At 41.3% G+C, this 22,197-nt stretch overlaps 1 protein-coding gene across 1 annotated transcript; it reads right to left on the bottom strand.

Moving 5' to 3' along the window:
- Nucleotides 1-5,943: 5,943 nt before the first annotated feature.
- LOC133905563 (uncharacterized) lies at nucleotides 5,944-9,079 on the bottom strand. Its single transcript, XM_062347384.1, has 3 exons — nucleotides 8,897-9,079; nucleotides 6,336-6,509; nucleotides 5,944-6,213 (listed from the first exon to the last, which is right to left on the bottom strand). The coding sequence occupies exons 1-3, from the start codon at nucleotides 9,014-9,016 to the stop codon at nucleotides 6,112-6,114; spliced, it is 396 nt and encodes a 131-aa protein (XP_062203368.1). The 5' UTR covers nucleotides 9,017-9,079; the 3' UTR covers nucleotides 5,944-6,111.
- Nucleotides 9,080-22,197: the final 13,118 nt, after the last annotated feature.

The raw sequence follows: 22,197 nt of genomic DNA, 5'->3' as shown, positions 1-22,197 counted from the left end.
TCTGTTGCTCACTAGATGCTTATTTCTCAGGATGTTACTTTTGATGAGTCTTGTCCTTTTCTATCCTCAAACCTCTCCTTCCACTACTTTAGCTTCCTTGGTCAAGCCACTGTCTTTTCTCACTTTTCTTGTCACACCCAACATTGTTTCTTCTTCCCTCCCCCGAGCACCAATGGCGCATTCTCCTGTTGTAACACCCTGGTTTTTAGAATTTGCAACTTTGTTTTAAAAATTTCCAACATTAGTAAGTAGCTTCACCATTTTATGTGCATTGTATGCTGAGCTTTCCTAGGAACCAGGTAAATGCATTAGAGTTCCTTTTCTTTTTCTTTCTCTTTGGTGTTTTGAGTGAAAAAGATTTTGAAAAGGTTTTTACAGGACTCAGTAGTAAATTAGTTAAGGATCTGAATGGTTGGAATTCAAAATCTTTGAATTCATCATCTATTCAATCCTTGATCGTACCTGATCCTTCTCTAGTTCAATTCAAATCTTATCCAAATACTTGTTTAAAGCCAATCTCTCCTCTTTCTCAAATTCTACCCAAATCTAAATTCAAATTCCTTATCTACTCGCATTCTTGTTCAACCTCATTTTTTATTTCTCTTAAATTCAGTTCAAGCTCAATTCAAATTCAAACCCTATTTGAATTTCTCTACAAAAGTTTCTTTTCTAAAACCCTAGATATGCCTAAGGTGTCATTAAATCCAATCCTGCAAAAGCTCAAGCTCTTGGCTGGCACACAAGTCATCTAGAAAGCCCAACACAAAAGATCCACGAAATCTGTAATACGGAGATAAGTCTTAGTTCGAACAGTTTATCTTGTGACATTTTTGGAAATAAAAAATGACGTTTCCAGAAGTTACAATGAATACCAAAGTTGTAGATCTTTTTGAGTAATATAATTTAGAGTCCAGAAACGTTCAATTTGGAGTCTGGACAGTGGAGGTATCATCCACGGAAAGAGAGCTGTGGAAAAAGAAATCATAACTGACTCGAACTCGAACCCAAATCGTGTCCTGCTTTGACTCCACCTCAACCAGCCGCCCCTAGCACTATAAATAGGTGTTGAACGTCCTTCCTTACCCTCTTTCCATGCCTCCATGCCCTAGCCGCCATAGCTGCCCTGTCCGTGCACCGCCGGTGCCATCGTCGTATCCGTGAATCCACCTTCCCCGATCGTCAAAGCAAGGTGATGAACCCTCCTTCTCCTTCCTTACCCCTGTTTTACCATTATACTATGTCCCTAGCCAAGCCCTAGCCCCAACAAAAGCCCGATCTACGCTGCCAAGGTCATCACCGTCATGGACAACCATGCTGTTGCCAATTGGCATCGACGTTGTCAGCTGACCAGAGGTCAAATCGCCATTCCCTTTCACCAGCGCATGACCCATGATGTTGCCCACACCCTCACCAACTGGGTCGTCTATTAGAGCAGCCAAACCGCTGGAATTAAGGTCAACATGCCCGTTGTCCAGTTTCTAGACGCGTTTTGAGTGTGCACCGAGTTTGCTATCGCATTCCCAGTCAATCTGGAAGCCGTATGGATGTGCCATTTGTGTCACTACATGTCACATGAAGACTTCTACGTGACCCTAGGAGCCTTTGACGGGTTGTGCAGTGACTTCGACCGGAACGTAATTGCCAACTGCAGCATATCGCAACCGTCACCCATCTCATCTTCGCTGATCATTCTTCCTCTCAGGGGATGATCTACCCAAACTCATGCTATAGAATTGTGTTCCCGGGATATATGAACGTCTCTATTCAAACGGTTTCTAAAATTTCATAGCCAATCTCTAGAAACGCATGCATCTTCGTCGCTGCATCTGGACGTGGCCACAATCGAAGTTGTGAGTGTTTATCGCTGTTTTGCCGCTACCTCAAATGACCCCTTCGAAAACCAACCATACTTTTGAGTTAGTCTTTCCATGTTCTACATTATGTTTCCCTAGTTTCGCTGAAACGCCACTGAAGCCCAACATCAATATCAGTGGCCACGTGCCCGATCACCGTCTTCGACGAAACCTGAGCCGCCGCCACTACGCAGAGTTGCTGACAATATCCTTATCCTGGAAGTGCAACCTCTGGCCTTTTATTCATCATAGGTGGTCGAGACTAGATCTCAGTGTACCCCTTCTTTAACCAAAGACAGTGCTTACATAACATGCCAAGTTAACATCACATCATTCTCCTTAGCCAGTCAGCAAAGTCTAGTCAGGCCTATACTTTTTTAACCTTGTGCAATAATGTTATCAAGCCTGACGCAATGATTATGTGATAATACCTATTCCCATAGGAAGATAACTCCAGTAAACCAGTCTTTCCTTTTCAACCTAATCCATCTTCCAAAAGTTTGTTCTTTTTCATTCTAACTCTGATTTAGGTGATTCTTGCATCTAAATTCTTCTAAAATCATACTTATCTAACCAAAGTATTTTTAAAGTGTTTTAATGTTTGGTATACTATTCTTAGTTAGTTTTGTTGTGTAATTTTCTGGTGTGTGTCGAGAGCAGACGAAGAACAGTTCAAGAATCTCTAGGACCAAGTCTTTGAAGAGTCTGAGTAGCAAGTTGGAAGAGGCAAGTGTCCTTGAACATTTGGATCCTAGTTTTTCAAATGCGTTATTTATTTCAAACATGCATGATGTTAATATTGAATCCTATTTACTTGTAGTACCATGTTTATATATTCCTTGTCGCCTAGTTGTCAGTAGTGGTTATGAAGGGTAACTTATGCTTAGCTTTGTACAAGGGTATGGTTGGGTTGTTGGTTAAATATGACTAATCTACTATGCAACTATGAGTTGGAAATTCTGGTAATGTTATAGCAATATAGAACCTTAGGCTTGAGAAAAGTAGTGTCATTGATGATGATGGTTATGTAGTTGGTTTAGTGTTTGCTCAAGTGACCTAGGTGAGGATTGGTTCATGGAGCGACAACCCAAGAAATATCGTACCAACCACGAGACCTAGTATGTGATAAGCCTAGCCTATTAATTAGTTGATTCCAGTTTTTGTGCGTCCCAAACAGAAGAGTGGATGTGTGGGGACGGCTAAGGCCAGAACTATTTAGTTAGTGGTATGAGATGTGCAGTAGAAGAGAATGGTGAAAACTTGCTGGAAACTACAAGGCGTAAAAGGGGGCTTCTGGGTGGCGTGAAAATCACTTTGACGGCGATGAAACCTAGCGGGCGTGCACATACTGGATGAAACTTTGTAACGGCCTTGCGGTGATATTCCGGATGACACACCATGGGCGTGTGTTAAGTGTTTCGTGGACACGGCAACAAGAAATTCATGACTCGTGGAGAAAGCTGGACAACCTCTGCAGAGTGTAAAATCTGATATATCAGTCGTGCTCACGATCAAGAGAGACTTGGATCCTCACATGAATAGATATATGGGTTTGGTTTGGTTGGTTGGTTTGGGAACCTGATGTGGGATTCAAGGACTTGGGAATACCTATGGAGATAATTTTAGGAGTTGGAAGTCTAGTGATGATTTACCTTGTTAAATATGTTGCTTTTATAACTCTTACGTTAGCTTAGTTGGCCTTTATGCAAATTTAACATATTACAGCCTGTTCCTTTATTTAAGCTTGCATGTTATTTATTTCCCACACTTGCGGAGTACGACACGTACTCACACTTGCTATTTCCATCCAAATGTATATCAAACACTGCTCAGATAATGAAGGAGAGACAGACTACTATGTCGATGAATATGAAGATTGTTAGGCTAGTGAACCCCCGGTCGATTGCCTGTGGAAGATGGGAAATTCGTTGTGTTTTGCTAGTGTGCTTTAGTTAAAGGTCTTGAGATCTTCCTATTTTGTTTAAGTTAAATGTTATAATAATGACACTGTGTGTGATGCACTAATGAAGTCGCTGCATGTATGAAACTCGATCATGGCATACATGTGGTTTACATTTGGTTTTGTCCCTTTACAAAACCGGGTGTGACACCTGTTACGCCTTCTTTGGTGCCTTCCACACCTTTGGCTCCCACCACACATGCTCCTCATCCTTTTGGTGTTGTTGAACCTTTTCCTTTCTAGTACACTCGTCGTTTTTTCCATGCCATCTCACATCCTATTATGTCGTTGTCTGATGAGCCATCTCCTTCTGGTGATTCAGTTCCTCCTTGCTATTCTCCTCGTGATCACCATTCGATTTGACCTCCTGATCGTTTTAGCTTTGTTAGTGATGTTCATGCCAAGCCGTCTTCTTACTGTGATGCTATTGTTCATCAGGAATGGCAGCATGCGATGTCAAAGGAGCTTACTGCTCTTGAACACACTGGCATGTGGGATCTTGTTCCTCTTCCTCCACATATTCATCCTATCACGTGCAAGTGGGTCTATAAGGTTAAGACCTTATCTGATAGTTCTCTTGAGTGTTAAAAGGCTCGTCATATCATCCGTGATTTTCAGCAAGAGCATGGTCACGACTATGATGAGACTTTTGCTCTGGTGGCCCACATTACCACAATGCACTCTTCTTGCTATTACCTCTGTGCGTCAGTGGTCTATCTCCCAGCTTGATGCCAAGAATGCCTTTATTAATGGTGAGTTGTGTGAAGAGGTCTACATACACTCACCGTAGGGGTATTCTGTTCCTGAAGGTATAGTTTGTTGTCTCCGTCGCTTTCTTTATGGCCTTAAGCAAGCTCCTCGAGCCGGGTTTGAGCGTTTTTCTTATATGGTCATTGTCACTAGTTTTTCTGCTAGTGTTTATGATTCTGCACTCTTTGTTCATACTTTCTCTCGTGGTCGGACTCTTCTTTTCTTGTATGTTGATGACATGATCATTACATGAAATGATTCTGAGTATATTGCTTTTGTGAAGGCTCGTCTCAATGAGCAGTTTCTTATGTACGATCTCGGTCCTCTTTGCTACATTATTGGGATTGAGATTTCTTCTGCTTCTTAGGGATTTTTTCTGTCCCAAGAAAAGTATATTCAGCATCTTCTTCATCGTGCTTCTCTCACTGATAGGCGCACTGTTGAGACTCCCATGAAGCTTAACCTTCATTTTTAGTCCACTGATGGTGAGCCTCTTACGGATCCCACTCGCTACCATCATCTAGTTAGGAGTCTTGTTTACCTTAGTGTCACTTGTCCTCACATTTCTCATGCAATGCACATCCTCAGTTAGTTCATTTCTGCTCACACTCAGCTCCACTATAGTCATCTCTTGCATGTTTAGCGCTATCTTTATGGTACTATCTCTCGCCGTCTCTTCTTTCCACACTCTAACTCTTTAGAACTTCATGCTTATCCTGATGCTACTTGGGCTAGTGATCATTTTGATCGCTGATTTATTTCTGCCTACTGTGTTTTTTTTTTTGGTTCTCTCATTATTTGGAAGATTAAAAAGCAGACCACAATTTCTCGTTCTAGTGTAAAGGCTGAGTTGTGGGTTATGGCGTTGTTAAAAGCAGAGCTTAGTTAGTTATGGTGGTTACTTGGATTTTTTGGTGTCTCTTCTCTTGCTTGTACTCTTTACTCAGACAATAGAGTTTCTATCAGTATTGCTCGGGATCCGATGAAGTATGAGCTCACCAAACATATTGGTGTTAATGTTTCTTACACACATACACAGGTACATGATGAGGTGATTACTCTTTAGTATGTTCCTTCTGAGCTTCAGTTGGTTGATTTCTTTACAAAGACATAGAGTACAGCTTAGCACAAGTTATATATATCAAAACTCAATGTGATATATCCCCATGAGTTTGAGAGGGGTGTATATATATAACTTTGTGTAATATCCCCAATGTATAAAGGGTTATTTGCATATTGTAACATGTGCATATATATATACTGGACTAGGATCTTCAGGAAATACAAGTTGCTATTCCTAACAATATATATATATATATAACTCTGTGTAATATCTCCAATGTATAAATGGTTATTTGTTATAATATGTACATGTATATATACTGACCTAGGGTCTCTAGAGAATACAAGTTGCTATTCCTAACAATAAGCATTCCTTCTCGGTTAACTGTTGGAGCCACCATCACTTCAGCACCCAAAACGAAGGGTTTACCAAGAGATTGGTGGAATTAACTTTCATTACATGAATTGAGTCCTCCATCCGCAGTGCTAGCGGTTGATGGGGGTATGCATCCTCTCAACAATCCTATGCACAACATCTCGAGTCATTATAAGGGTGTCATGCTGGAGGATACTGTAAACTTTGAGGCCCTGAATTAAAAAAAAAATTGCTAAGTATCAGGTTATTGCTCTTGGGACGCTGGAAAAAAACTCACATGCGAAGCATAGATGTTGTTCAAGATTCAGAAAGCAAGCAGTAGCAAGTCACTTACAATTGAAGGAAGCACATTCACGTAATGGAGATTTTGAGTAGCCAGCTTTAACTTTTTATCGATATCACCTCCATCAACCAACATCACCTTCTCTGTGTTGTCCATTTGACTTATATAGTTCACAATGTTCTTTGCCTTGTGGCTAGGAACCTCCAGGTCCTCCAAGACCAGCAGCTATCAAAGAACCATACAACTTTAAATAACCAAACCAGAAAGCTCAAGGATGTAAGTTTTGCTGGGCAGGATCAAAACAGTTACACATGAAGTGTAATGTGCAAATATTTGACTTATATGCATTTAAACATTATATTCATGTACAGGAAATGCTTGCGCATCACCCAACATTACATATTGCAAAAAGGAAAAATTCGGTAAGTTCATGAACATTAAAAACCAGAGACATTTAAAATCCCGTAAAAATGATCTGGAGCAAAAAAATTGGTCCGCGAATTATACAGAGAAAAATATCATCCATTATGTTTGTTTCAAAAAGAAGGATAAGTATTGTTTTTTGATGATGTTGGAAAATAGCATATGAGCTATTGTCTATTTGTACTCCCGGGTCATAAATACATGTTGTTTTGAAAAATATTCGATCAAACTTTTAAAACTTTGACAAAATAGCTTTCAAAATATTTAGTTTGAAAATCTTAAAATCATGGGTAGATTTTTCTTGAAAAATTATTTCATGATATCACAAATTCAATGGATTTTATAAATATATTCTAATATAAAATAGTAGTCAAAGTTGTGCATGAAAGATCATATGTTATAGTAAACGACATGTATTTATGACCGGAGGGAATATTTACAAATGAGTTTCATTTGCCAAATTAGGAAGCCTAGCAACAAACTGCTCCATAATGGATCATGTTCAATGCCAGAATGGCGCCCATCAAGTTCAGACCAGTATTACACAGACACGCGTGTCTAAAAATTTTTGGTGCGTCGACTAGCGTTGGACACGGTGCGACATGTATCTGACACGCGTCGAAGAAGTGGCAACCAAGCAGCACCGGGTCAGTGAGGTTGGGGCAGGCTACGACATTCGCCCTTAGGTCTACGTGGCCATGAGCAACACCCCTAGAGCCGGAGCTCATCTAGGTTTGCCGCGAGGCCGATGCAGTCGAGGTGGCCTCCGTCAGCCCCCGCCTTCTCGGCGGCAGCGTCCATCCGTAGCTCGAGCACTCGAGAGTGGCGCTCTGTGTGTTGAGCTAGTCTTGGAGGCATGCCATGGAGAAGGTGCAGTAGATGACTAGGTCCCTGAGGTGCATGACAGCGGAACCATCCGGCCGATGGTGTTGTCCCTAGCGGTGGCCGCCACATCGAACATGTTCCGTGGGAAGAAGAGCACAGGGAGCAATTTTGTTGTTTGCCGGTGCGAGATGGTGATCACCGGGTTGTGATTTTAGCAGCGACGATGCTACTCTGTGGAAAGAAGAAAGAAACTATGAGCAGGAATGAGATATGGCAGCCGCGTGCGTTTATGTCATGTCGTGCTGTTGCATCAACACATGCCTGCCACTGGTTAGGGCAAGTTAACGCTGATGTGAGTTGGATGGGTCAGCTAGGGATGATGCCATTGGCTGGATGGTTTCCGTCATTGTGCGCCTCAGGGTTCTAGTCATCTATTGCCCCTTCTCCATAGCCCGCCTCCCAGACTGGCTCGATGTGCGGAGCACCATGCTCTAGGTGCTCGAGCTAAGGATCGACATCGCCGTCGTTGCCGCTACCGACAAGGCGGGGGCCGATAGAGGCCACCTAGACTGCATCGGCCTTGCGGCAAACCTGGAAGAGCTCCAGCTCTGGGATGTCACTCATGGTTGTGCCAGCCTGGGGGTGGATGGAGCTGCTCTGTGTGCTAGAGGTGGTCAGCACGCTGCTACAGGACGCCATGGCGAGGGATGTCATCGCCCCCTGCCCCAACCTCATCGACTTAGCACTACTTGACTGCGACTGCTCCGACACGTATTACATACGTGTCGCGTCATGTGTCGCACATGAGTCCATGCGTCAGAAATTTTGGGCGCACCCCGTGTCCATGTAATCCGTGTAACAATGGAAGTAAGGCAATGCACAACTATCAAGATATGCATTTCTACCTTCTCAAAAAATAAATATAAAAACATGCCCACAAATGATGAACTACAGTCCAAGTTCCTTCACCCTGCGCCATCTCTGTTTCTTAGAGCTTAACTCGATTAAAAAAGAAAAACACAGCTTAATATCAGTCCCCAACCAAAACAACATTGCTAAAGAACAGTACCATAGTGAGTGAGTGACTAAACAATCATCCAACCACGCTTCAATCGTGCTCAAATAAATCATGGTACACTGGGATCGGAGAGAATCAACGCGGCGTTTCTCATCAGCTCCCTCCCGTACCTTCACAGAAAGGCTTGGCTCAGTGGAAACACCGCCCTAAACCACCACTAAACCCTAGCAAATGGCGATGCAGAGACCTCGCCGGACACTGCTACGACGCGCCCGGGCTCGGCGCCGAAGAGGAAACGAAAATTAGAAGCGGTATAGAGGGCGTGAGAGGGAGCTAGGAGTCGGACCTTGCCGCCGCAGACGGCGTCGCGGAGGCAGTGCAGCGCGGGGCAAGGAGGCCTCGACGCCGGCCCCGCGGCGGCGGCGACGCGGAGGAGCGAGGCCGCGCGGGGCAAGAGCGCACGCATGGGAGGCGCAGAGAAGGGGGTAGCGACGGCGGCGGCGGCGGCAGCGGCGGCGAGCGAGCGAGATCGGAATGGGTTGTACTAGATCGGTTTGAGATGCGCGCTGGGGGTCTCTTCCCAGCTGTCCGATCACCATCAGACGGTATGGATTGGGTGGAGCGAGAGGGACGCTGCAGGTGGGGCACGAGTGAGCTGGGCCCACGTGCCACGCTGGTAGATGGGAGTGACCGGAAGAAATGCAACCTCAGCGTTATATGTGATCAGTCAGTTTCTAAACCATTTCAAAAAAAAAAAAGGAAAAAAATCTAGGTTGTAAACTGTATCATAATACCTATGTAAGGCAAAATTTGAACCAAGGTGCTCAACATTTGATCGGAACAGAAGACTTGCATTTATTTGGGCATTTGCCACTTACTCGTACACACATTCATGACCATTTTGTTTTTTGTGTCACTTATACAGTTTGGTGACACAACTTACATACCTCAAAGCTCCCTCACGCAAAAAAAAATCTTCGAAATAAACTTACAGTTCTCCTGCCTAGTTTGTGTAAATAACAAAAACTAATTACGCCGCATTAGGAAATTTTATGTGACATTGGAAATGGCTAAGTTTGACGGGCACAATTCCATCTCTGCCCGAAGGTGTGTTTCTGTTATATATCATATATAGTGGAGACTTAGCTTCCTGTACCGACAGTAATTCATAATTAAGGTGGCAATTGCAAAAAATAGAAAATGGGGAAGGGAATGACCAAATCAGTGATTACATGCTGCTGTTGCATCAGACTTTAAGATCTAATTCCTCAAACTTTTGTCATCCCAATGTCAAAATTATTCGTTAGAAATTTAACTACAGATCTTTTTATAACCTGTATTATGGGGACATTGAATACTAATCTTCCCAAATTTCTTCCATTTGGATCATAAGCAGGGATTTAGGAGACTCACAAGTACAACTTTGCACATCAGATAGTTTTCCTGCAGCCAACCCTTAACGTTTTAGAGATAGACAGACTACAATGATCCATTTGCGCGGATCATCAGACTCCTTCAACTCACACCGTAAGCTAGTATGGTCAATTGTTTCCTGATGCCTCCTATTCACACTGCACCATAATATGAAACAATTTGAAAGTCTGTTTCTAATTAACCTCCTTTTCGTCCTCCATTCTATCAAGTTGCTACTGCTTACTATGAGATGATGCGCGATGGGATTGTATAAAAAAGCATGGGAGAAGTACACGGCTTAGGTAGGTGAATACTTATTGTTTTGAACTGGAAGTTTGGTGGGTTTTCTCTTAGTCAATTTTTAAACATAATTAACTTGAATTCTTGTCGCTGAGATAATCTTCACACTTATTCCAATGTGTCAAAAAACATGTGTGGAAGGAATCCTACCTCACTCTGCTTTTGACACTAGCAGATTATTTTTTTTAAAGGTGTCCTGGATCCATATTAACTGTAAAGGAGAGTACATCTTCTTAACGAGGCTGATTCAATTGGAGATGTGGAGAATTACAAGAAAGTCTGTCATGCCTACTTGTTGAGACCCCACCTCCATTGGTTGGTGTGCATGCCTTTCCCATTGTGGTTTCCTTCCTTAATGTGGAAGAACCTAGGGCTGCTCCATGACTGACTCCAATGTGATCAGCAGAGCGTGTGCTGCTGATGGTTTCTCCAACGGAGGTTGAAGATGGTCTATTTTGGCTTGGAGGTAGCACAGCCTCTTCTTCCCCGATGCCTCCTATTCACACCACATTTGCACACTGCACCAAAACTATTTGTTTTTCGTCCAGATCCTGCATCCGTTGATGGATGTGTTGTTTGGATGTGGTCGAGAGTATTAAGCTTGCATATATCCCGTGCACATCTGTATATATACACATGGTAGGATGCTATGTATTTGTATTTAGTTGGGATAGAGATAGACTTGTGCGTGTCATGTACTCTATTTATATATATGGTTAAATGCACGCTGGCTTCAAAGCAATCTACAAGCTCTCTCAGAGAGGAATCCTGGTAGCTCAAAGACGAGGTGGTATACGAGGGTTAAAGAAGATGCCGAGTCAACACGCATTGATATACATTTGACGGCTCTTGGCTGCAATTGTCCCTTCATCTATTTCTCGACATACATTGAACTCTCATCTTTGAGAGAGAATTTTTTCTTTATGCTAATGTGTTAAAGTGCATGATTCGCGATCATCCAACATTGATTCCAAAGACCATTGCCGTTGATCCCCCTAATATGTTTCAAATTAAACTTATGTTTTTTTATCGGGTAATCATTCCTAGTTATGAAAAATACTATTATTGTATAATTTTTAGTAGTACACTTCATGTTACTCCATGGTTCCTTATTTTACAGCTGGAAAGGATGTCATCCTGCATAAAGAGATGTGCCATAGATATATTACTAACAATATGTGTTTTTACGCCCGGCGCCCCGTTGTTTTAGTTCAGATAATTAATCCTCCTGATTAAGTTGCTTTTGAATAAGGGGTTATTTTGCTTCTGCTCTGAACTATATAACTTGCGATGATAATTTTTGTTAAAGTCAGGAGTAAGACAGGTGTGTTCTTACCGGTCCTGGGGTTTAAACTGTGAACTTGCATCCCCATTAAAAGGCCTCCAATAAAGACCCAGGGGAAGAGAATTCGGTGCTCAAACGGATTAACGGCTCACCCGTCAAAAAGACCATGCTCGATAATATATTCATTCATGATCCAATGGCTCATGGTGAAGTGAAGTCAAACGATTTCCGTCCTCGACAAAGATGTGCTAACTGACAGTGGAATATCGTCTTCCAGGCAAGCATTGAACAATGAAATATTTTCACTGAGAGTCGGACACAAAGTTAGTTGATCTACTACTCTTTCTTCGGTTCCATGTTGCAAAAATTCTGAACTACCGATGAAGGGTGGTTTTATGCTGCTCTCAATGAAAATTTATTTTCCTTCTGTCTTCATGCAATTCATTATAAGAAGAACGGAACACAAGACCTTGAAAATATGTAACCAGAGAGAAAAGTAACTGATTGTGAACATCTTGCAGCGGTAACCGGTGTTCCAATTTTATTTTAACACCGGATCCCTTCTCGGAGTCTTCATTGAAGGCTTTTTGACGGAGGGCTACGACATCAGGGGATCGAACAAGGTTGGCTCAGCACGCCGGGAGCTCTACCAGTGGGCACCATGCCTATTCGCACTTGGTAATGGGAAATTACATGACGGTAATTTATTTTGTGACCCTACAGAAGCCAACGGCACCCAGAAGATCGTAAAAAGATGGAGCTAATTTGCACTCGAAGGAGAGCATATATATCTGATATGTCAAGCAATCCAGATATCATGATATGAGAAAATGGAAAAAATAGTGAAATTAGAGACAAGTGATGATAAATACAAATTGCTCCTATGTTCATGAACATCCGACTCTTGGCTCACATGTTTTCTTCCCACGGATTGCATAAATTTATTCAAGAATTTTCAATCTATAAGGATAATCTCCTCAGCAGATCTTTCTTGCATTGCTTCTCGCATTTATTGTCGCCAATATTCATCTGATCTCATGTATCTTTCAAGCGTTCATATTTCAACCATGTGGAGTTGTATAACTTGTATTTTTTTTATCGTTGCCTTGTATTCCCATCCATCACTATAAAATGCAACCCAGAACTATATGGTTTTTATCTCCTCTTCCTCCTCATTTTCTTGTCGGTTAATGCGTGGTGCGGTGCGATGAAGTGGACACTGAATACTCCAACATGAGGCCATACAAAATAGAACTAGAAGGTGTGCATTGCTGAGTTACGTTTTTATTTATGCAGTAGAAGGTTGGTGGTTGATTTTGTTAGATACATTGAATTATTGTTAAGATCATTTTGTTGGGTACAGTGAGTGTACAAATAGCCTACCATTTTATTGGAAGGAAATTACACAGGACCCAGATCATTTTCTTATGTGTAGGACCTTGCTTCCCTACGTGACATCTCAAAGCAAAACCCCCTTCGTCCTCAGTGTTTGGCTACTGTCATAATTCTAACTTGTCTAATTCTTAGCCTCCTAGCTCACTCGTCATAAAATATTTTTTTTCAAAGCTTTTAATCTTAGTCGGTCATTTTTCCTGCCACAGAAAGGATGACAAGACTAACCTTAGCCAAAGTTTTATGACAAAACTAGTTACCAACCAAACGAGCATACCTAGCATGGTCAATCGCTTCCGAATGTCTCCTATTCACACTGCACCGAAATATGAAACAGTTTGAAATTGAACTCTGTTTGGTTCTAACCTCCTTTTCATCCTCCATTACTCTTTCTACTACTTACTATGAGATGATGCGCGGTGCGGTGCAGGAGACAAGCAGTGAAAACTAGTACATATGGATGTGTGGTTGTATATAAAAGATTGAGAGAAAAGCACTGCTAACGTGGAAGGTTGGTGGGTTTTCTCTTAGTCAATTTCTAGACATAAGTAACTTGAATTTTATTCATTGAGATAATATTCACATTTATTCCAATGTGTCAAAGCATGTGCGGAAAGATCATCCTACCCCACTATGAGACGAAGGATCCTCATTGATCTTGTACGCCAACATCATTATTGCAAAAATGTGAAATTAACCAATCTATGAGTATGGTTGCACTCATATGTGTGATATGAATTGATCGTGGTCTAAGGTGATCATGATGTGGTATTGCAGTTGATCATGATAATATTAATGGAAAATTGCAAAAACCCACTTGCAAGTTAGGAGTTGTCAAATACCCACCTACACCTTAATTCCTTCCGATTTAACACCTTTTAAGTTTTATGTGTTTTTAGATTTCCATGTGTTCTTTGACCAACCAATGTAGCTGTCACATGGCCTCCAAGCATAACATCTTGGGAGGTGCTAGAGATGCTCTAGAAGAAAATATAACAAAGCTCGCCCAAGTGGAAAATGATAAAGGACAACTATGACGGTCAGATTTAGGGATGAATATTCTCGGTGGTAGCTGAACCAAACTCTGACAAAACGCATATGCGAGTCTCCCTTAGCAAGTTAAGCACTTAGGTGAATGCTGGAAAGGCTATCGTGCTCGGTAGGGATGCAAATAGCTATACAATAGGTAATTTTGGGTCATTACTTAGTTTATTTTTTATTAACTTAATTAGGTATGAGTGAATCTCTAGATTTTTTTTTAGTTTTGGATCGACTCAATGACCCAAAAAATACGTAACTTGTATCCTTATTACTCGGTCAATGGGCATAGGGGGTATTTAAAAATGCATAAAACATGCAGATGTTAGACCGTAAGTAATTGAGATGTATGTGGGTTTTTGCAATTTTCCCTGATGTTAATTGCTTTTCTCTAAAGCTTGTTTCAAAACTCAACTGTTTAGGCATCTGCTGCTGAATTCGTGGGCACATTTCTGATAATTTTTTTTACTTGTATTACTAATTAGATGGCCCTGATGCAGAAAGTTTTACTTGAGTGAAAAGATCGTCCCCATTATATCTATGATATAGTTTATGATTCAAGGAAGCATAGTTAGAGTTTTCTATTGACAAAGGCAAGAGGACGGTCGGACTTTTCAGAGATACCTGACTTAGTGGACTGGTCATAACGGAAGATCAGAGGTGATCATTGAAACAAGAGTTTATGTTGTGCTGGGCTATATCCCTTCCAGAACTGCTGTTTTTAACAACAGAAAGTTGGGGATATTGGATCCTCATTGAGGTTTTCCGGATGCGAAGAAGGGGCAGCGCCGCCCCCTGCAGACTGACTCCGGTGAGACAATGTATATTTCAGCTAAAATCATTCACACACAACAATTTTCTTAGAACCTTTCTATACTAATATAACAACCAGTCTCCTGTGTAGTTAATTTAAAATGAAAATTGAGTAAATATACCATAATGGATGACAATTTCTCAATGTTCTCTCTCTGCTAATATAACAATCAGTTCTCCTCCCTTATTCATTTAAAATTAAAAGAAAATACTCCTGCTGCATCTTGTTCTTGGTTGCAACATAGTCAGAGGAGGGATCCAGTCAGAGCTGTTATGATGCAACTAAAAATTAATAAATTTGTTATGTATATACCTGGGGCACTAATACAAGTTGCCAGAATTACCAAAATTTTGGATAGGAAATAAATCTTATAAAGAAAAACAGGGCATCTGCAAATATCTCTCTGATTTTTTATTTTTTACAAGAATGCCACTCGAATCATAATTTTAATGGTATTTTTGCAAGATTTTAGTAGCAAGCTTGCAATGACACTAGAAGTAGTGATTTCTTTGTAATTGTCTCAAGAAAAATTTATGCCATTAATGTCAGTTTTCGTACATGCATCACGAAAATTGACATTTATGTATGAATGTTATGACCCTTAGAAGATAATCTTTATTGAATCAAATTGGACTTAAGATCGAATTTGGATCGTAGGTGCATCGATGACTAGGATCGGGATTCTATTCTGATGCGATTCAACGTGAGACTCAGATCGACATGGCTCCTTAGAGCTGTAGATTCTTAGGATTCGAAGATTTGAGCCGAGATTTAAATATCTTTCTTGGATGCAGAGAAGACACAAGGATGGCTTCCAAAGCTTAAAGCAAGTGGATTACGTGAAAAGATTGGAGTTGGATGACCTTGTAGACAAGGTCCCTGGAGAGATTGCTCTTGCATCAGCATTCAAATCTAACTTATAAAACTTTTGCTCTGATGGGTCATCAAAAAATTTAACAATAATGTTTCTCTCTATGAAATGTGCACTACATATATATTGAATAAACATTTTGTCTAATTTGCTATCATTTGGATCATATATACACAGAGATTTAGGAGACTTACTAGCACCAAGTTGGTCCATCTGATTGTTCACTTGCATCCTGTGCTCACAATCCCCCAAAACGAATCAAACGTACTATCCATGCGTTATGGTAGAGTCTAGCAGCACATACCATAAGCTGACATGACCACGTGTTCCCTGATGCCTCCTATTCATATTGGGTCGTAAGAAGTCTCTCTAGTTCTAGGCCCATTTTAATCCTCCATTCTACTTGGTTGGTACTTACAATGAGGTGTTGCGTGATGAAGTTCAGAAAATTACCAGTGAAAACTCACATATGGGGTGGTATATAAAAGAGTGAGAGAAGTGCATCGCTAAGGTTTAATCTTACTGTTCCACACTTCTGCATTCGAATATTAGTGGGTTCCTCATAATTGGTCAATTTGTTGAGACACATACACATATATTGCGGCCATTGATAGAATCTTCACATTTATTCCATTGTCTCAAAGTATGTTCCCAAATATCGTCGATCCTACCCCACTCTGACATGCAGAGATGACTTTTTAAGGGTGCCATAGATTTATTTTAATTGATACGGATAGTACGTTTCGCAGTGACGCCTATTGAGACCACGCCTCTACCAGTTGGTGCGTGGCGGTTGCCTTCCCCAATGCAACATGACAGCATGGTGGATGTTTGGAGGCTCGCCGTTGCGTTAACGTACAAATTAAACTTGTTCTAGTGATGCCTTCCGCAAGAGAGATTTCAGGGATGTGATGCGCCGAAGCAAACAACGTTGTAGAAGCCTCCCATGGTTCTCTATGTGGACATTGCTGGCGACAAAGGACCCTCATTGGTCTTTTGAAACATCGTTGGCTTCTCAAAGATGAATGTAACCAATACCAAGTTATCTAAGTATGATATAATTAAATAAACGGCGGACTAGCTTGTGGAGACCTCGTTTTCCATTACAGTAGATTATGATAATAAGATTAATTGTTTTTTTCTAAGCATGTTGCGGAATATTGTTGCATTTCAAATAACAAGAAATATGTTTTTTAAGAAAAATATCCACATGGAAGAAATAGAGAATGACTGGTAGTTGGATGAAGAATTTTGTAAACAATAAAGAATGTGATTTACCAAACATGGTGCTAGTTTTTCTCGCAAATAAAAAACACGGTGCTATTTCTTTTCCGCAATGACCAAAACACCATTGCTACAAGCAAGAGTTATACAGGATAACACAACAATTGCAAACTTATTTTGGTGAGGAACATAAATTTTTCCTTAGAAGCTCCTATATCAACTCTTCTGCCTAATTTGTCTAAAATAGAAATTAGATCACCCCACCAGTGGGAAATGGTTTGCGAGATTGAACACGGCTAAGCTTGCCAGGCACAAATCAATCGCTACTTGTACATATGCTGCTCCATGCTAGCATGAAGGCTTGGCGCACTACTGCTTGAACAAAATGAGCATCCAAAATAACCATGTGGACCATCCATCATAATTTGTAAGGTGGTATAACTCTCAAATGAGTATATTGCACCAAAGGTGCATACAGCAATTTAAAAAGTGCGTACAACTTTTTTTTAATAATGGAAACAAGATTTCTCTGCACCACAAATAGTGTACCCAACCTGATTTATTATTACATATTACAGCATGAAGCTAGAATGTCAAATAGAAAAGTAAATTAAGAAACTGCATGATTTTTGAAATGTCATTCACCACCTAGCATGTTATTAAATTGCGAGGACCTTCCATAGCCACGACCTCCAATATTTGGCACACCTTATGCATATCTTCCCTCTTTCAAGGTCCACTGCCTTAATTAGTATGCGTTCTTGAAGAGTGCGTGCAAAAAAGATATGATTGTCTTGTGTTGTCAAAAAGTAATATTAGTGTGACATCACCATATAACCTAACATAGAGCAGCTACTCCAACAAAGATTTTCCTCTTGTGTGCATACCCTACACCCACTAGCCAATCACCCATGATGTGAGTAATACTCCTATGCATGTTTATATCAAATGCGACTTCGACAATATGCCAAACGGATCTAGCAAAATTAAAATCAAAGTTGACATTTTCTCAAACAAGTGATAATAATGTATTCAAAGTGGTTCATGGTAGCTTAAAGTCGCACAAGGTGGCACACCACGCGTGCGTGGCACTGATCTAGTGTTCACATCAACTTTTTCCTTGCTGTCCCCTATTCCTCTCACTCTCCTTCCAGGGATGGAAAGGTGCACAGTGTGGTCAGCAGGCCTAAGCCACCTGCATTGTCGGAATGACATGGGAGAGTAAGAGGTTGAACAGAAGATTATTTGTAAGTATTTACAAAAAGACAAGCTAACCACTAGGGGCGAAGCAAGAACTCAATTTTTCTAGGTTATTAGGGGGACCAACTCAATTTTTTACTTATTTATATGATCAAATTTTGTGTGTATTAATGGTGTACATGTAGGCCAGGCCCCCTCAGCACCCCCTCGCGCCGGCCCTAAGCACGCAGAAACGCAGTCAGTGCCATTTGTGCCTTCATTTGCATATGGTGGTGCATTTGACCACCATGCACCGATTACACAAGTGATGATCTTTTTGAGTTACTTTTAAGTGATACGACTTAGTTGCATCCACATCATGGCTTGTTATACCTATAGGGCAATTTATCTCTGTCAAAATAGAAAGTGTGGAAGGGAGTGGCCGAATCAGCGGTTACATGTAGCTATTGCGTCAACATTTAGGGGTTAAATCTCCAAAAACATAAGTAAAAGGTTTGCACTACCGTTTGGATCATAAGCAGGGCTTTTGGAGACTTACTTGCACAGAGTTGGCACAACTGATTGGTATGAAACCCAAGCTTAACGTTTGAGAGATGGCCTACGCACAATGATATATCTGCATAAGATGCTAGAGTTTAGGGACTCGCAGAATAAACTAGCATGGCCACCTGTTCCCGATGCCTCCTATCCATATTGCGTTGCAATATGAAACAACCTAATAAAACTCTCTTAACCTCCTTCCATTCTTTCTCTCTTCCTGGTTTCTACTACGTAGTATGGTGTGTTGCCTGATGAAGTGCAGTAGAGTAGCACTGAATACTAAAAAATGTAGTGCTATTATATATGTGGGTTTCTAAGGTTAGTGCTTAAATGTTCTTCAGTACTACGAGGTTGGTGGATCTTCTATTAGTCAATTTCTTGTTATATTTTTTTATTATTGCCATCGACAGAATCTTCACAATAATTCCTGTGTGTCGAAGCCTACCCTCGTTCTCCAGTTCTCTACCTTTTCTTGTATTTTTGAAAATGTGTCTGATATTAATCACTGCAGGCCGGTGACAGACCTAGGATTTGGAGTTAGCTATTAACTATTCACAAATAAAAAACTGTAATTAAAAATGTGAGAATATGGGCTCTTTCTAGTTAACAGGTCGAGTGGAGGATGGATGGTAGCTTGGGCTCCTGTTTTGCTAGGTGATCAGATGGATTTAAACAGCAAGCAAGCAAGTATATATATATATATATATATATATATATATATATATATGCTATATACTTATTTTTTTAGCAAAGAATTAAGTATTCAGTTGAATACCCTTGCATCATGGTGGGTCCGCCCCTAACATGATAAATATGCTCTAGCGATGTGAGGATTATTATATTATTAATTATTTGCTGAGAAAGCGTCTAGATATATATAGAAAATAACGCACCAACGGCGCGCTATATAGCCCGTTGCCAAGGACAGTGATATAAACCACAAAAGCATAATAGGAGGTAGTGCAATACAATCCGACCTCCCCAAAGTTCAGTAGGTGAAACTAAGAAGAACAAATATTAATTGATCATATAGGCATGGCACACGTAAAAAAGAAGTTTCACATGAAGTGGCATCAGGTAATAGTAGTCAAAAACTGACAAAGCCAAGCTAAATGGCTGTTCGAAGTCTCAATGTCATCCAATGAAAAGGGTTTGATTATTCCCCATTTATATTGGCAGCATCCATAAAGAAAGAGAGAATATCATGGATCCTCTTCTACCCTGTTCTAGCTTGACCGATTGCAAAAGTTGGTACAAACAGCGGTAACAAGCCCTGACCATGGCACGAATGCAACCTCGTCTCATCCTCGAAAGGTCGACCATACCATGGATCAGGAGGGGGGGGGGGGGGCAGAAGAACAATAATTGGAAATGAGGAAATGGAAAAGAAAGAGTAACGTCTGTGCTTGTCAACCTCTGGATCAGAACCAACCTTATGTTCATCATCCTTCTAATCGTCTTTCTTATCCCGAGAACATATATGTCAATGTTACCCATGTTTAGTCAAGTGATCAAGGAAGAACATATAGATTCATATACATTGCAAATGATCAAATACATTGCAGTTTGTTTAAAAAAGTAGAAAAAAAAATCACATTTATATAGCCTCCCCACCTCTATTGTTGGAGCAAAATTCCTTGATCTTCCAACGCATACTTTGCACCACGAATCGCAATCAGCCTCTCATGCAAATAAGTAGGAAGCCTAAATGTTTTTGAGTTCTCAGCCAATGCTCTTGAAACGACCTGGTAACAAGCAAATGAATGGAGGTCTCAATTCAGCTGTGGTCTGAGTAGGTCGGAATAGCAAGACAATAGCAGCTCCTAACCATCTGTATGAACACGAAGTACTAATGAACTGAGAAAACTTGCTAACCTGATGAATCCACCAGTATACATAAGTGGAAATCCTAAACGCCTTAACACATCAAACTTTTCGATCCCATGGAGTAGCCCTATCAGACCACCCTGCAAAATTAACGGAGGTTACAAGACATGTCATGTTCAACTGGCCTAGTGCAAGAAATAGACAATTGGAATAAGCAGGAACAGCTCAGATGATCAAATCTACGTAGCTTATGTCAATACCTGAATAAGGTCTGCAAACTCGACATCGAGGTTGTCATACTTCTGGGCAATAGATATGACCAAACGGTTGTTGCTCATTGTTAGCATTTCCCTCGTGAGAAAAGACTCGCGCATCCTCGCTTGCAGAGCTGACATCTGTAGCGATTGTGCCAGCTGCTTGTACGACGGCTCATTCCCCAATTTCTCCTAATTCAGAATTGAGGCAGAGGAGCATAAGAAAAGCAAGCCTCTTTTCACTTTCAAAATGGTTTAGCGTCATCAAAAGGCCATCGTTGTCTCATGTCTCAATTATCCTTGCAAGTTGCAGCCAATAGAAAAAATCTCAACAGGTCCTTCAGAAAAGAGAGAAAATCTCGGTGTAAGTCATCAGGAGAATGAAAGAAAATTATCCTGGTGACAGCAACAACATTTTTTCAGCTGGGTTAGACATCTTTACGGGAGGTGCTAAAGAGCTTCTGCGTTGAGCTCGATATCGGGCCGCACCATCGCCTTGGAAACCGGCAAGGTGAAGCGCTTCGCGAACGTCTACGTGGTAATTCCATGGACGACACCCATGTCTCGCCACCGTCGCTGCCGCCAACTTCTCCGAGCCCATATGGAACTTCCTCCCATTGACTGTACAGGTCGCATCGGAGCTGGTTACGCATCACCAGATTCGATTCAGGCAACGCAAGACCGTAAAGGGGCGTTTGACTCCGCTAGGGGGGCCACCTGCAAGGGAATGCGGTAGCGGAGGTTGAGCTCCCGGCCGCCGCGTCGAACGCCGCCGCGTAGCCGCCCTCGTCCTCGCCGGTGGAGGCAAAGTTGAGCTGCGGGGTAGCGAGAACTGGGTCCGCCTGGTGGTGGAGCGGGAACCCGGCGGCGGCGGAGACGACGGACAGTGAGCGGAGGTGGTGCATGGGTGGAGGCGGATGTCGATGTGGGGAATCTAGGAGGCGAACGAGTTGGGAACCAAGCTGGAACTCTCACGAAGCCATAGGTGACGAACCAGATCCGACGGTTCTGAACAACCTGTGTGTAGATCGGACGGATGTCTTTTTTATGCCAACGTGGATAGCCTCACAAGGGCCGAACGCGCCCGCGTTTAGAGTATGTAGATTCAGTGTTTGTTTAACTTTTTTTCTAAAATTAGTAATTGTTGCTTTTCAAATGCCATAAAGTATGTTTTAGTTTCTAAAGAAAAACACACGAAAGAAAATCGAGATGATTGACCAATAGGCAACAGAATTTATTAAACCACAATATGATTTGCCAAATAACGTGCCTATTTTTTTCACAACTGCACTTTCACATATTCGCAACAACCTAAAATTGAAGTGTTGCAAAGGACAACACAGCAATCCTGATTACGATTCGATGAGTGCTCGGGTGAGCTGTCCTTTTTCTAATTTTCCAGATTACTACGTACATGAAAATTTTGAAAATTCATTACAAGTCTACACAAAACCACATAAAGCTTAATGGAGGAGACACCTTAAACAAA

This window comes from Phragmites australis, chromosome 22 (assembly GCF_958298935.1).
Source record: "Phragmites australis chromosome 22, lpPhrAust1.1, whole genome shotgun sequence".
NCBI lineage: Eukaryota > Viridiplantae > Streptophyta > Magnoliopsida > Poales > Poaceae > Phragmites > Phragmites australis.
Note: the sequence above shows the minus strand (reverse complement) of the source record. Positions and strands in the feature narration are given on the sequence as shown.

Coding starts and splice junctions, on each gene's coding strand:
- LOC133905563 (XM_062347384.1), bottom strand. CDS start 9,016: ATGCGTGCGCTCTTGCCCCGCGCGGCCTCGCTCCTCCGCGTCGCCGCC. Junction 6,510..8,896: donor ACGCCGTCTGCGGCGGCAAG/GTCCGACTCCTA, acceptor GTTCTTTGATAG/CTGCTGGTCTTGGAGGACCT. Junction 6,214..6,335: donor TGAATGTGCTTCCTTCAATT/GTAAGTGACTTG, acceptor TTTTTAATTCAG/GGCCTCAAAGTTTACAGTAT.